This window comes from Trematomus bernacchii, unplaced genomic scaffold (assembly GCF_902827165.1).
Source record: "Trematomus bernacchii unplaced genomic scaffold, fTreBer1.1, whole genome shotgun sequence".
In the NCBI taxonomy this organism is placed as follows: domain Eukaryota; kingdom Metazoa; phylum Chordata; class Actinopteri; order Perciformes; family Nototheniidae; genus Trematomus; species Trematomus bernacchii.
The window spans coordinates 106,034-122,437 of NW_022987569.1; the positions used below are offsets into that span (position 1 = coordinate 106,034).

The following is a 16,404-nucleotide window of genomic DNA, read 5'->3' on the forward strand; positions in this document are numbered from 1 at the left end:
ATTGAAAACAAACTTCAGATTTTAATCTTAAATTCGACAGTGTAATCGTTTCTCAAAAGAAACTTTAATTTAAACTCTTTGAACACAAAGAAAGACTCCGAACTAAAACTAAAAAGACAGAGAAAGTAGAAAATGAGAGCAACCGCACAAATAAAAAAAAACGTGTCTCGTCAAAACACTTTCCTAAATCAGTCTTTTCATAATCCAGTTACTCACCGACCGTCATCAGAAACTAAACACTATGATGGCTAACATGATACACATGCTGTTTTTAAACACACACTCCTGTTGTTGAACACACACTCCTGTTGTTTAACACACACTCCTGTTCATCTGCAGCAGCAGCAGCAGGACGGACGCTCCCAGCGCGCTCAGTGCGACTCCGGACAGGAAACGTTTCCTCCCGATGCCGAGCTGAGGGAGCGGACAGAAAGGTTCAACTTCCTCCATCTGAGGAAGAGGAAGAGGAGGAGGAGAGGTTTGCATGAGAGAAAACACAACAAATCACTTTTCTAATTAATTCAGTCAATTAAAAAGTTGAAAACATTTTCTATCTAGCCCAATAACTTATTTACATAACAAGCTTTGAACATTGAAATGTACCCTTCATACCACACACACACACACACACACACACACACACACACACACACACACACACACACACACACACACACACACACACACACACACACACACACACACACACACACACACACACACACACACACACACACACACACACACACACACACACACACACACACACACACACACACACACACACACACACACACACACACACACACACACACACACACACACACACACACACACACACACACACACACCCTTCGTATTATTTTCTGTATGTGGCCGTCAGTGAAAAAAGTTTGGACACCCCTGGTCCAACCCTAATCTAGATGATGGCAGTTTATTTGTCAGACTGGGAAATATCATCTCTGTTTGTATTTTTCCAGGAATCAGAAAACGCAGACTCATTAAGAGGATCGTCTGGTCCCATCTCAACGGCACAGAGTGACTCGAGTCACCAACACTTCCTGTGTCAAATCCTCCAGGATTCATCAACTTTTGGCCAAGTCACGGAGCAATAATGCTGTCTGTAAACTCTCTCAGAGCTACACCGAACACTCAGATGTCTTCCAGTAAATATGACTTGTGTGGTTTGGCACCGAAACACAGACTTTCTATAGTGTCCTGGACATCACTAGTGAGCATGTTCTTGGTGTGAATGACGGGAAGGCCTTTTTCCCACAGGACCTAAATGCAGCAAGGGTGCCATCTCTAAAGACAGTATTACTTATTCAAAACACACAGTTAAATACTCTTTTATCATAAAGCCTGCTCCATGTTGGATATTATTAGATATTTGTAATGTGTAAAATGCAACGTGTTTGATGTGTTGTCTCCAAACACACCAGACACATCTCCGGCAGAGTGAAACAAACACGGATATCAACTGGGAATTTACGCTGAAGTCACTGCTTAAATATATATATATATACAAATATGCTGTACACACACACTGCACGGCTACATTACTGAACACACACGTTTGCTCCCTTTATCTTTCTCTCCCTCGACCCCTTACACACCCGCCACTGGACAGGAACGATGATCATTTTCAGGTAGTGGTCCCTAATTAACCACCACGATAACTTTTTACTTTTGTTAAATAAACATCCTTGTGCTTTGGCACTCATGTTTACATCAATAACGTTCCTAAAGCACACTTCTGCTTTCCCGTCTTGTTTCATATTCCCACTTGTTCCCTCACTAACACACATTTATCGACATGGACACTAGATGGCGGTAACAAGCATCATCTCCATTACTGCTTCTGATTTAATGTTTGTTTTTTTAAACTTGTTTCAGTGCAACATAAAATAAGTACCAAATATATATATTGTAGTGTGTCTCTCAGCTTGAGTAGTGAGAGCTCTAGCTAATTAAGAGACACGAGTGAATCAAGAGAGAGAGAGTGTGTGTGTGTGTTTTTCAGGAGACAAGGTTAAATGTGTGTGTATCCCAGGCTGTGAGCCGGTGGTTCCAAATGGACTCCATTGGCTGTCAGCACACACACACACACACACACACACACACACACACACACACACACACACACACACACACACACACACACACACACACACACACACACACACACACACACACACACACACACACACACACACACACACACACACACACACACACACACACACACACACACACACACACACACACACACACACACACACACACACACACACACACACACACACACACACACACACACACACACACACACACACACACACACACACACACACACACACACACACACACACACACACACACACACCTTTATCTGCTTCTAACCCGCCTCCCTCCGTACCTCCACCTCTCCGTTTTCTCCCCTCTTAAACTCCCTCACCTCGCCAACCTGCGTCCTCTCTCTCCCCCCGCCACACCCTCAACTTCCCATGTGCCCCGTCACCTTCCCCCCCCATACCCCCCCCGCCTCATCGTCTTGGTGCTGACAGCTCGATGTCACAGCGGCGCTGACTTATGGGCTGTGAGGATTCTGCCCTGTCAGGAACGACTCTCTCCTCTTGGAATACAAACACACACACACACACACACACACACACACACACACACACTTGGTCAGGTGCACACATGCAGTCACTCCCGCACATACCTGTTGGAGCTCGTCAGGATTCATATATAGCAACATGTAAGACACACACTATGTTCTGCACCTTTTTTAATCCTCAGTAGTAAGAGGCTCTCAGACTCTCGGAGAGGAATTCAGATTGACGTGCATGAAGTGTGAATGTGTTTCAGCCTGAATGATGTTATAAACGGTTAACAAAATAAAAGACACCATCTATCAGATTATCAGGCATGTATCCAAATCATTGTCAATGTTGATAAGCGATTTGTGAAGTTTGTTATACCGGCATCAACTTGAAAATTATGAACAGTTGCAGAATAATGAGCTCAGCTGTGTGAGTGTGTGTGTGTGAGTGTGTGTGTGTGTATATCATTATACGGAGCTAAGTAAAAATCTGCAAATTGTACTACAATATATAAAGACTAAATAATGATTTGCTTGTAATATAATGTTGTTTCCTGCACAAACATAAAAAGAAAATAACATGGAACACATATTTATATTATTATACGCCGCTAAGTTAAAATATATTTGCTGACTCCAGAAACCAGAGCATTGATTTTCCTATGAATGAACTGAGAGAGACACAAATCAATCTAAAATCTCCCTGTTTGCTTTTTAAACGAATAGTAAGGTGTGTGTGTGTGTGTGTGTGTGTGTGTGTGTGTGTGTGTGTGTGTGTGTGTGTGTGTGTGTGTGTGTGTGTGTGTGTGTGTGTGTGTGTGTGTGTGTGTGTGTGTGTGTGTGTGTGTGTGTGTGCGCGCGAGTGTATGTGCGAGTGTGTGTGTGCGAGTGTGCGTGTGCAAGTGTGTGTGTGCGTGCGAGTGTGTGTGCGAGTGTGTGTGCGCGAGTGCGTGTGCGTGTGTGCGTGTGCAAGTGTGTGTGTGCGTGCGAGTGTGTGTGTGCGAGCGAGTGTGTGTGTGTGTGTGTGCGTGCGAGTGTGTGTGTGCGAGCGAGTGTGTGTGTGTGTGTGTGCGTGCGAGTGTGTGTGTGCGAGCGAGTGTGTGTGTGCGAGCGAGTGTGTATGTGTGTGTGATGGGAGAAAGAACCAGACCAAAATAACTTGAGTGTGTTTTCAAGAACGAGTGTACTTCATGTTTGTGTGTGTGTGCATGCGTGCGCGTGTGTGTGGACCTGGCAGAGAATGTTCCGGAGGCAGGTGACCTCCTTCTGCAGGTCTCTGGTCTGGACCACCAGCTTGTTGCAGACGGCCTGCGCCTCCTTATTCGGGTCCAGAGACCAGACCAGCTGCACGGAGACACAGTTCAGGTTAGTAAATATAGAATCATATAAAATAATATAGCTGCTAACAAAGCAACAGAGCCATTAGCAGACAGAGGAGGTTCTTCACATAAGTGTACAGAATTAAGTGTGGGAATATTTCAATTAAATCTGGATTCTTTTTGATTTGTACTTGTGCTTTAGGATACTGGTTTAAGCGCTCCGAGAAGGATTCACATGGGCACCTTCAACTGAGTTAGAATATAGCATCAACATGTCTTTAACATAAGCTCTTAATGGTAAAATATACAATCTTTTTATTTTTACTTGGAAAAACATTGAGGTAGAGACATCATTTACAGTGTAGCCGGGTAAAAAAACTGAACCTGGGGACCAGAAAAACCCAAAGAAAAACTAATAAAATAACTAACGGATAAAGAAATTGGAATATAAGGCAAATTAATCATTTACAAAAAGAATGGCTGGAAGGGACATTTAAAAAGGACGTTGAAGCAGCTGCACAATGAGAAAAGTTACCCATCCAAGCTTTGTAAAAAAACAGGCAGCCCCTGCTACGTAATCATATGAAAATGATTATGAATTATAAAAGTGTTTGATGATGAATATATTTTCAGTGAACCACTACAGAGAGACTCACCTGAGAGGCGTGGCTGGGGAATCTCCCGTTGGCGTCATGAACCGTCTCCGTCAGGTAACAGCACTGCTGCCACAAGCTGATCAGGAAGGTATGCAGATCCTCACTCCTGCAAAACAGACAACAAACAATGATGTACATAAAAAAATATTTTACTTTTTGATGCAAGTACAACAGGCAATGAGTTCATTACCACCTTTGTTTCTCTCGTCCTAAAGTCGGCACTTTATTTAACGTGTTTTTGGTTAAACGCCTGGTGAACACAAGCTTAAGAGATATCTAAGTTTAGTTTTACCACATATAATAAGTCAGTAAATTCCCCAACCCATTGATGCCCGAAGCTTCGATGTGCCAATAAAACGGCGGTTGCAAACAAGTGTCTAAATGAGACGACTAAACGTCATTAGCTGCCTTTAGCTTAGCGGTGGTGACGTGAAGTCATGTGACCGTGCTGTAGTTCCTTTATAGCCCAACATTAGCCTCCTTTAGCTTAGCTGTGGTGACCTGAAGTCATGTGACCGTGCTGTAGTTCTTTTATAGCCCAACATTAGCCTCCTTTAGCTTAGCGGTGGTGACGTGAAGTCATGTGACCGTGCTGTAGTTCCTTTATAGCCCAACATTAGCCGCCTTTAGCTTAGCGGTGGTGACGTGAAGTCATGTGACCGTGCTGTAGTTCCTTTATAGCCCAACATTAGCCTCCTTTAGCTTAGCGGTGGTGGCGTGAAGTCATGTGACCGTGCTGTAGTTCCTTTATAGCCCAACATTAGCCTCCCTTAGCTTAGCGGTGGTGACGTGAAGTCATGTGACCGTGCTGTAGTTCCTTTATAGCCCAACATTAGTCTCCTTTAGCTTAGCGGTGGTGACGTGAAGTCATGTGACCGTGCTGTAGTTCTTTTATAGCCCAACATTAGCCTCCTTTAGCTTAGTTCCTTTTAAAGACATTAACTTTTTCTTTCAGGTGATTGCATTTAGACTTCACAGATTGTTTTGATATGTCGAGATGATCCTGCTGAACAAAACAGGCTTTTTTCTGCAATATTTATATTATATATGGAAAATTCCCATAGCTTTTTGTCTAGGGAGCCCTTGCAGTGCTATCTTCCAGTCGGGCCTACAAAAATATGTCACCACTCTATCACAGTTGTCAATTGAGATTACAATTTCAGTCTGCAGAAAACAGTAATTTACATAACTGATGTGGCACAATGTGAACTCATCGGACATGTCCCAGACGTTTTGGAGCTTTAAAGCGGAGGTCAGAAGGTTCTTCTTTAAAAACTGAGCCCCAATTAGACGTACTCGTATAAAAACAAGGGAAGGCCTGCTGAAGATGCCCACCACTGACAGTCAGACAGATTAATAGTGTTCACATTCTCCATTCCCCCCTCTCCAAACCGTAGTAAACCCAGCAGGTGGTCGAGCCCAACGCTGTCCTCCCTCCTTGAAAAACATCCACCTTAAACGATGGTTATTCATATTCATCCGACTCTTCCCATCCCCTGGTGCTGTGGGATATTGATATAGCTCTTATCTTAAATGCTACATTTCCCGTGGTGAGGGGACAGCTCCTCACACTCTGTCAGAGGGCCGAGTAAACACTGTCAGTCCTCCGCCTGCTGTTAGTTTATCTAGGGAGCGGAGAGTGATGATGGGCCCCCGGTGGGAACATCGTAGAATGGGTTGTAGATGCACAGGAACATTATGTTTTCTACGGTCGCTGATAGTGGATGCATGTATGCCACTTTGTCAGGGAACTGTATTTATCCAGGGAATGCTATTTGCCATTTTTCCACCAGCAAGTGCCATTTTATAGCTGATGATGGGAACGGGATGCAAGTTTATTCACTTCACACCAGCAGTATTTCAGTCAAGTCATTTTTATAAACTTTCTTAGGAGGTGGTCTATCTTTTGTGCCCCGTGCTATTTGTCCTGTTTTTTGTTTGCAGGATAAATAGGATGAAATAAAGACATTAAATAGCGGATGAAAGAGGTGTCAGTTTTCCTGCAGGTGCATAATGAGGAAAAAGATGGCACCTAATACAGCGGAATAACTCCATGGCCTTGGATGTGCTGAGTTTTTTAACACTCTGCTAACTCTGCCACATGGCGCCTCTAGATCGAGCCAGAATGGCTAACAGGGCTTCACAATACCCGACTAATTTGACAGTCTTTTAGGTCCAACAAATGTCGTTCTTCATGGCTACTCCAAGACGAAGGATTTTGCTTATGAAACCCTGCAAAGCGGCACTTTGTTTGGCATGTCTGTTAATCCTGTTCTCTTAAGGCCGCTACACACCCACCTGAGACCAAAGAACGCGTACCGAAGGCGTCCCGACTTTTACGTCAGCTACGTCGCCTGCGTCGGTTACGCCGCCCGCCTACGAACACACCGCAAATACTTCAGTGGACGAGTGGCAATAACTGTCCTTACCAGCAGGCAGCGGTAGTGTGAACAGCCAATCAGAGTGATTGCTTGGGCCGACTTTCTCTGACGTCCCGCGGCCGATTCAACATGTTGAAGGTGGAGGTGTGAAAAGGTGCCGTAAAGAGACGACGGTGTGGGACACACCAACCTGAGTAGGGCGCCGCGAATGCCCGACTGCCTCTGACTCCCAAAATCGGGCTGGTGTGTAGCCAGCTTTAGATAATGAAGCACAAAAGGCGTTGTCTTTAGCATTTACCCTCACTTTTCGGGACATTCGAGACGTTCGGGATTGTGGGAAACGGTATTTCGATCTCTCTGTCTTTACACACAAACTGAAAGATTGTTGGATTTCTGTCAAAGTGGAGGCTTCCCTAGAAAAACCAGTCCCACTATAGCTCTGAGTTAATTATCATCTTATTATTAATATTTCTAACTGTTAACATGCGTTACATTTTTATCCTCCAGGCCTATTTCTTCTTCAGGTCCCTGACATGTCAACAAGTTATTTGCAGGACTACTTTTCCAGTGTGAAATAATGATCCCAATAGAGCTCTTAAGGAGATCTGTCCGTGTTGAAGCCATCCATCCCTCTCATTTTAAAATCCCCTCTCTCTATTGGACGGTGTCTCTCTCCGTCCTGCAGAGGAGTCGTGAAGTGATGGGGTGCGCTGCGATGTCTTTGTTTGGCCTCTGCCACCGGCTCTACTTTCTCATCGCCTCTCACCTTACAAATCATTACAGCTGCGCTTAAACCATTAGCGCTTGGCTCCGGGCTGGGAGAAGGAGAAGTGAGGGTGGGATTACGGAGCGAGGACAGCGAGATGCTCCTGATGGACGACTTTACGCAGAGGAGGACAGATCGGCATTACGGGGAGATGGAGGAGGGCTGGATGCGGGGGAGGGTTAAAGGTGTGCGGCTGACAAGTGTTTAAAGTTTTGCTACTATAGTCAGCTTTGTTTTTGGCTCAGCGCAGTGTTTGTGGACGACTCTGTCTTTGCATCTGACAGATAATACGACATGTTCTAGCAGACTGAAACAAGGATGTCCACTGTAAAACAAGTGGTGGAATTTAACGAGTTAAACGTAGTCAAAGTACTGTACTTAAGTACTATTTTAACATACTTGTACTGTACTATTTCAACACTATGTGCAATATAAATATCATTACCATCATTACAAAAGACTCGCTGCTATATAACATGTGCAATATTATTAATATTAATAATGTGCTATGATAACGTGCAATTATGTATCTGCCACTACCTTTTTTCGCACTACTAAATACTGGTAATATTGACATTAATTATGTGACCGTCTGTGTTTCACTGCACAGTGTACAGTTTTATTATTATTGTGCTGCTGTGTTTATTGTGTTTTTGTAACTCTGGCACAACTATTTCCACTATATTTCAGAAGGAAGTATTGTACTTTTTAAATGCACTGTAGTACATTTATCAACCCTCATAGTTACTAGTCGCTTCGTTTCTATATAAAAACACATTACATGATATGATCCAGTAAAGTATTACCTCTTATTTCTTTAAGTATTTAAGATGATGTCCACATGGACAAAACTACAACATGAAATGCTCTTAGAAGCAGCGTTTCCGCCAGGGGGGCGTCTTGCCGTCATTTGCCCTGAACTCGAGCCGAGGGCGTCCAAAAAAATAAATAATTTGAGAGATCGAGTTTTTATCGCTTGAAATCACGAAAAGGAAAAAGGACATCCCTCTGTTGGAGGGGCAAAGGAGTCTGGTGGGATTATTTTTGCTGCCACCAAAGCGTGTTCCTGTGACGGAAAGTGTACTGCCGGCGAGCCTTGACGGGGGGTGCTATTGGAGCATGCGCGTGAACTGCGAGCGCCGGTGCCTCGCAGTGGCGAAACTGAGGCTCCGTGGTGAACTGTGGTAACATGAAGAGCCGTTTAGGAGCCGAAAGAGCCGGCTCTTCTTAGTGAGCCGAGACAAATGATCCGCAATTCCCATCACTAATACGTAAAGAGATAGTATCTATAAGGGACGGCTCAATTCAAAATTCAAGTCACGTGACATGACATCACCCCCCCCCCACTCTCGGGGTGGACGCCCTCTCAGCCCTGGTCTGGCGGAAACACTGCTTAGAAGTATATTTTAGTAATAAGACAGGGTAATATAAAATAGCAAAAGTGGTGAGAACGAAGCCTCTGATCAGATGTTTTATATATTACAGTATTTATTCTACTTAACAGCATTAGTTTAGCATTGTTTATCTTATCCTGTCTTTTATGTACATATTTGTTCTATTTCTGCAACTTACTTGCACTTTTCGGTCTGTTGAACTATTTTTTGGCACTACTGTTTGTCCTTTCGTCTTCAAGTATTATTCATTAAACATTAATGAATTGTTAAGTATATTGTACGTTGCATTGATAGAGGAGGATTGGACTTTCATTGCCAACAACTAGGCTGTAGCTATTGTGCAAATTACAAACAAAGCCTACACAGCTTTAGTCAAATCAAGCTCTTCTTGAAAAGTAAACTAATCCTCAAAAGTAACAATTAGTTTTCCTATAAAAAAGGTATTTTTTGCGTATTTTAAGATACTCATCTAGTAGGTACAGGTTTTTCATTGCCGCCACCTGCTGGGCATTTTTATTTTTTTCACCGTACTGACTATTTAAAAAAAAAAATGTATTTGCATTTTAAGAAAATATTCACAAAGCATACATAACAAAATAAACACATCTAGGTACATAGATTAACTACAGAACAGATGACAAATACGAAAATAAATAATAAAATAGTAATAATAATATTACAAATAAAATAATGGATACATTATTAATACTCAGGTCAGTGGTCGCGTTAACCGAATATTTTCCGTCCATGACGGATTTTTTTTTATAACAATGACGGAAAAATCTGAAAGCAGTCCGTCATTTTGACAGATTAGAACAAACCCAGAACAGCGCCAAAGTTTCCCCACAGCGAGGCTCCGGTGTTATGCATGCCCTCCAAAAGGAAATTATACCGTTTCCAAACCTAACTTTGCCGTACAGATCATTGAAATGCCCCCCCCCCCCGTTGTACAGACCGACGGGTAATAATGGATTTTGACGGACATTTTAAGATCCTGTCCGACGGGCAGCGAAAAAGTATAGCGCCACCACTGACTCAGGTATACATTAATTATGGTGTTCTATACTTGACCCATTTTTCCTCAAAGATATGCATTTGGTTTCTAATTCTCATAGTTGTTTTCTCCATTACATAGATTTCATTTACTAAGTTATTCCACTAAGTCATTATCTTTTAGCCAATTCCTTGTAATTTGTTTGATGATCACTATTCTAATTACCAGAAATAGATAGGAATCTTCTTTTTGTATTTCCTCTGGTGTTTTCCCCAGTAATAGGGATAATGGGTTTTTGTTGAGAGAAACACTCTTAAAACTGTTTCCCAGGAGTCTCCCAGCTGCGCCTGCTGAGTATTATGGGATACCTTACCCACTTTCTGCAGGTAAGCTGATTGTGTCCAAGTCCACTTTGTCCAGATGCATCTGCTGCACAGCACTCAGCAATTTCTGCTGGGCCTCCGGGTCTGTGATGCCCACCTGTCAGAAAAAAGTATTTTCTCATGTTGTACGTTCAGAGAAATCATCAAACTGTATGATACATATACCTGTTTCTACAGCTGCAGGAAGCTTTACAATGCTTTATTGAGCTTACGATTTAACACAAGGCAAACTGCAATAATACATCAAAAGGAAATATATTGATGTGTCATTTCTAACATGTTTGTTTGCTATTTACCATGACGTCTGACAAACTTCTGGACTGGAATTTAACATCAACTTCTGTCAGTTATTAAAAACGCAAACTTTGTAAAAGACATGCACCATTTGCAACAGGCTTTTCCCCCTGATGAATAAGATCAGATGTGATGTATTGATCCCAAATTGGGATTTTGGCAGCACACATGAGAAGAAATTTGAACAGTAGAAATAAACAATTCTAAAATGTAAACATCTCAAAATTGAAATAAAACGGCATTAAAAGTAGAAAATGTACAAGTTGACCGTTACCCTGATGGTCTGAGAAAGTTGCTAAATGTGATGCTTTCTAGGAATAAAGTTGCTAAGAGGGACTGGAAAGTTGCTAAATGTGTTGCTTTTTAGGAATAAAGTTGCTAAGAGGGACTGGAAAGTTGCTAAATGTGTTGCTTTCTAGGAATAAAGTTGCTAAGAGGGACTGGAAAGTTGCTAAATGTGTTGCTTTCTAGGAATAGAGTTGCTAAGAGGGACTGGAAAGTTGCTTTCTAGGAATAAAGTTGCTAAGAGGGACTGGAAATTTGCTAAATGTGTTGGTTTTTAGGAATAAAGTTGCTAAGAGGGACTGGAAAGTTGCTTTCTAGGAATAAAGTTGCTAAGAGGGACTGGAAAGTTGCTTTCTAGGAATAAAGTTGCTAAGAGGGACTGGAAAGGTGCTTTCTAGGAATAAAGTTGCTAAGAGGGACTGGAAAGTTGCTAAATGTGTTGCTTTCTAGGAATAAAGTTGCTAAGAGGGACTGGAAAGTTGCTAAATGTGTTGCTTTCTAGGAATAAAGTTGCTAAGAGGGACTGGAAAGTTGCTAAATGTGTTGCTTTCTAGGAATAAAGTTGTTAAGAGGGACTGGAAAGTTGCTAAATGTGTTGCTTTTTATGAATAAAGTTGCTAAGAGGGACTGGAAAGTTGCTAAATGTGTTGCTTTCTAGGAATAAAGTTGCTAAGAGGGACTGGAAAGTTGCTAAATGTGTTGCTTTCTAGGAATAAAGTTGCTAAGAGGGACTGGAAAGTTGCTAAATGTGTTGCTTTCTAGGAATAAAGTTGCTAAGAGGGACTGGAAAGTTGCTAAACCTAGCGAGAAAGTTGCTAATTTGGAGCGCAACGTACACAATAATGAGGCGACCTGCATGTAAATCTGACCACAAGCTGAAAATACATTTAAGAATCTCAACATGGTGATAATGACCCATATGTGTGCCATATGAGGTGCACCTAACATACTCCTTTTTCATTTATTCACCACTTACGACACATATCAGGTCGGTTAAAGTCTACAGAAATACAGTTTACCTAAAGAATGATCCTAGAAAAACACTCAGTGTCAGTGCAATCCCTTTTTTCTGAATTGATCAGCTTCTCCAGAGCCGACAGACGAACTTTCACTATACCTTCTCCATGTCCTGCTTGTCCATGGTCAACAGGTAGCTCCAGGTGATGTCATTCTCCTGTGTGTGTGTGTGTGTGTGTGTGTGTGTGTGTGTGTGTGTGTGTGTGTGTGTGGAAAGGAAATAGATGAGTGTGAAAGTGGAAACACAGACCGAATCAAAACTTGTACGGCTGAAACAGATGTGCCTGCATGAGGCTTTGAAAAACAATCTACCTGCACCCGTCAAACCCGACCTCATTTATCAGAGCGGCTCTAAAACTGACCCTCAGTTTGAATCCAGCTCAAAGCAGCACAGTGGATCCATTATGGAGTCAAATATGTAAACCCGTCTTCTCGTGACAGGTTCCAAAGCAAATGTCAGTCTGCCATTAACGCAGCTGTGCTTCCTCATATTTAGGATCACAGCATCTCACCCGTGGATCTAATACTGTAACAGAATATTATCTCTGATCAGCATGTGGGAATTGAAGAGATGAGGGAACAGATAGGATAGCAATGTGCGCTCATTTTAGGCCTGCACGATAACCCACATTTAATAGAAATTGCATAATGGATGATAGGGGTGGGAATCACCGGGCTCCCCACGATGCGATACTATCGCGATACTTAAGCCACGGTACGGTAGTATTGCGATTCTACGATATGCTAAGTATTGCGATACGATATATTGCGATATTGCAAATCACATGGGTCATACTGTATCCATGTCCGTCTTCACTGCCTGGTTAAAAAATGTATTTGCAATATGAATAGTTTATGTAAATAACCCAATTTGTGTTATTTGAACCTGAAAAGGAGATGGCATTGTTTTTGTTACTTTCATTGCATATACATGTCTTAACGTAACTTCCTGTTTTATATACGACCATCTTTCGGAGGGATATGCTACAGTTTATATAAAAAAATTATTTCCCCCACCCCTAATGGATGAGTACATTTTCAAATATCAAGAAGCAAGATGGTTGTTCAAGGCAAAAAATCTGTTAAAATACCATTTTGGATAAAGTATTGTGGAGCTGCAGAGATCTCTCCGCCTACAAATCTTACTCTGCAGACTTAACACTTATTTGTTTAGTTTAAATCCTCTTGAGACAATAGAGAGGCGAAGTCCCTCCCCTTCAGGTGGACTTCCATGGGACCTTATTTCGGAAAAGTTATGCATTGAAGTCAATGGAGAGAGAAAGATTATCTCTCGATCCCGTTTGAATTGTGCCACGAATTACACATATGATGTTTGTCAATTTAAAAGATAATTTTGCAAGTCAAACAAATTAAAATGTGTCGTAAAACTGTGAAGTAACACTTTTTTTGTGTGAAACCGCTCAATGAACTACATCTCCCGTCTCGCACCACACACCAAGACGGCCGTCACGTTGGCACATTTCACTTCTTTCTTTCAGAATGAGGCGAAAAGTATTAAAAGAGGTGAAAATCACTCCAAGTCTGGGCATGTTGAGAGCTGTACATACACACAAGGGGAGTTAGTCGGTTCCTAAGAGCCAGCATGCGGGACCGGGATTCTGGGATTTGTAGTCTTTCTAGTTGCGTATTTTTCATAGTCTTATATTTCAACAGTTTTTCGACAAATTATCTTTAAGATTGACAAACATCATATGTGTAATTCGTGGCACAATTCAAACGGGATCGAAAGATAATCTTTCTCTCCCCATTGACTTCAATACATCATTTTTCCGAAATAAGGTCCCATGGGTCGGAAGTAGATGGGCGGGACTTCGCCTCTCTATCACACCATCATCATATAATATATGTTTTAATGGGAATACGAATAAAGTACAAAAAAATTATCCATCCCTTCAAAATCATGAATCATAAACAATGACTTCCTCATCATATCGTAAATGCAATATCAGTCAAAAATAGTCACAAAAGCCCTAGCACAATTTAGAGATGAATACATATTTTATAAACACATTGATATATATTACTTCATGCATTCAGTACTTACAGTCATGATGTCGGAGAGGTGGCCGAGACTGAGGCCGTGAAGGAAGAGCTCAAGGTCACCGAGCTTGGTTACACTGAAGAGCAGAGAGACGACTTTTAGCAAATCAATGAGTTATGTCATCAATAAAAAACTACAAATATAGAATTTTCCAAAGTATGACCCAGCTGAGAGTAGACATGCACTAAAACTATATAAATAGAGAAGTGTAGGTTCTTCAAAAATATCGAATTGCTAATTAGGGATTTGGATAAAGTCCATATTGCAATTTTTATAAAATGTTGGTTGATTGTGCAGCAGTGACATACTGGAAATGGGGAATCATCATTTATTGCAAGGCAGTGTTTCCGCCAGACCAGGGCTGAGAGGGCGTCCACCCCGAGAGCAGGGGGGGGATTTTGAATTGAGCCGTCCCTTATATGGCGCGTTTCCACTACAGCGCGCAGCCCGGTTTAAGAGAGCTGTGACGTCAGCGGCCCGTCTTTGGTTGCGTTTCCACTTGGCCTAGTACCGGCCGGCGGGTCCTAATTCACAGTTTTTCTGGCCTCATAAAATCGTGGGTCCAGGGCCAGAGACAACGAGGCTGAGTCGGGCTGAGTATGCTAAACTAGAGAGAGCGTCGCTGGCAAGGGGGCAACAACTACAACAAGATGGACATATTTGACCGTGATTTAATTGTAATACACGTTTCAAGTAACAACATACTGATACCGGTTAGTAAAAACCATGAATTAATGCTTTGTCAAGTCTGCAGACAGACGGCAGGCGAAAAACCTTTTCAAATGCTTGTTTTCTAAATGGAGATTGGCTAAGCTAACGCAGTATATGCTCCGACCGTCCACACTCACAACAACGGCCTATACAGACATAAATAAAGCAGCGACTGTATTCACCATGACACAGGCAGTCTGTGGTTTGTACTTGTTTAACTTTTGTCTAGTTTCTGAACATATATGAGGAGCTGTGAGCTCTGAGTGCTAACAGCTAACGGCTGTGTTGTTTTTCTGGGGTCCTCTGAAGATCACGTCACGGCTCCGCCTACACTGCGTTACTATAGATACTGCCCCAGTTCCTAAACTGTAATGGAAATGCGCCATAAAGTGAGCCAGTCCTAACGAGGCCTAGCCATACCGAGCGGGGCCGAGCGAGGCCGTGTAGTGGAAACGCGACAATAGATACTATCTCTTTACGTTAGTGAGCCGGATCATTTGACTCGGCTCTCTTAAAGCGCCTTCCCAAACGGCTCTTCATGTTACCACAGTTTACCACGGAGCCTCAGTTTCGCCGCTGCGAGGCTCCGGCGTTCGCAGTTCACGCGCAAATCGTGCACGTTCCGTATTGTGCTGTGGCAGGCACCGCAGATGTTGGGGAAACGATCTTCAATACTCCGAAAAGAATCCCACCAGACTCCTTTGCCCCTCCAACAGAGGGGTGTCCTTGTCCTTTTTCCTTTTTGTCATTTCAAGCGATAAAAACTCTTGACCTTTTCTCGAATTATTAATTTTTTTGGACGCCCTCGGCTCGAGTTCAGGGCGTTCTGAGCTGAATAAGGGCGTCAAATGACGGCAAGACGCCCCCCTGGAGGAAACGCTGGTGCAAGGCCTCAAATCAGGAGGAATAAACCATCCTGAAGTATCCTTAAACAATGACTTCCTGTAGAAGAGGTAAGATAAGATAGTACTTTATTGATCTTATCTTACCTCTTCTACAAGAAGTCATTGTTTAAGGATACTTCGGGAGGAATAACCTGCTATTATTATGTATTTATTTCAACAAGGACCATACATACAAGTACATTCACTCAGTGTACTCTCAGCTAAACTCAGTGTACTCTCAGCTAAACTCAGTATACTCTCAGCTAAACTCAGTGTACTCTCAGCTAAACTCAGTATACTCTCAGCTAAACTCAGTATACTCTCAGCTAAACTCAGTATACTCTCAGCTATACTCAGTGTACTCTCAGCTAAACTCAGTATACTCTCAGCTAAACTCAGTGTACTCTCAGCTAAACTCAGTATACTCTCAGCTAAACTCAGTATACTCTCAGCTAAACTCAGTGTACTCTCAGCTAAACTCAGTGTACTCTCAGCTATACTCAGTGTACTCTCAGCTAAACTCGGTGTACTCTCAGCTATACCCAGTGTACTCTCAGCTAAACTCAGTGTACTCTCAGCTAAACTCAGTGTACTCTCAGCTAAACTCAGTGTACTCTCAGCTATACTCAGTATACTCTCAGCTAAACTCAGTG

At 42.4% G+C, this 16,404-nt stretch overlaps 1 protein-coding gene across 1 annotated transcript in view; it reads right to left on the reverse strand.

The window, feature by feature from the left end:
- Positions 1-16,404, reverse strand: part of asz1 (ankyrin repeat, SAM and basic leucine zipper domain containing 1) — a 41,470-nt gene continuing 25,066 nt past the window's right edge. The window contains exons 8-13 of the mRNA XM_034126144.1: positions 14,160-14,232; positions 12,195-12,251; positions 10,489-10,595; positions 4,581-4,686; positions 3,836-3,949; positions 1-450 (exon numbers count right to left, since the gene is read on the reverse strand). Coding sequence (XP_033982035.1) covers positions 313-450; positions 3,836-3,949; positions 4,581-4,686; positions 10,489-10,595; positions 12,195-12,251; positions 14,160-14,232 — 595 coding nt within the window. The 3' untranslated portion in view covers positions 1-312. The remainder of the gene's footprint in view (positions 451-3,835; positions 3,950-4,580; positions 4,687-10,488; positions 10,596-12,194; positions 12,252-14,159; positions 14,233-16,404) is intronic.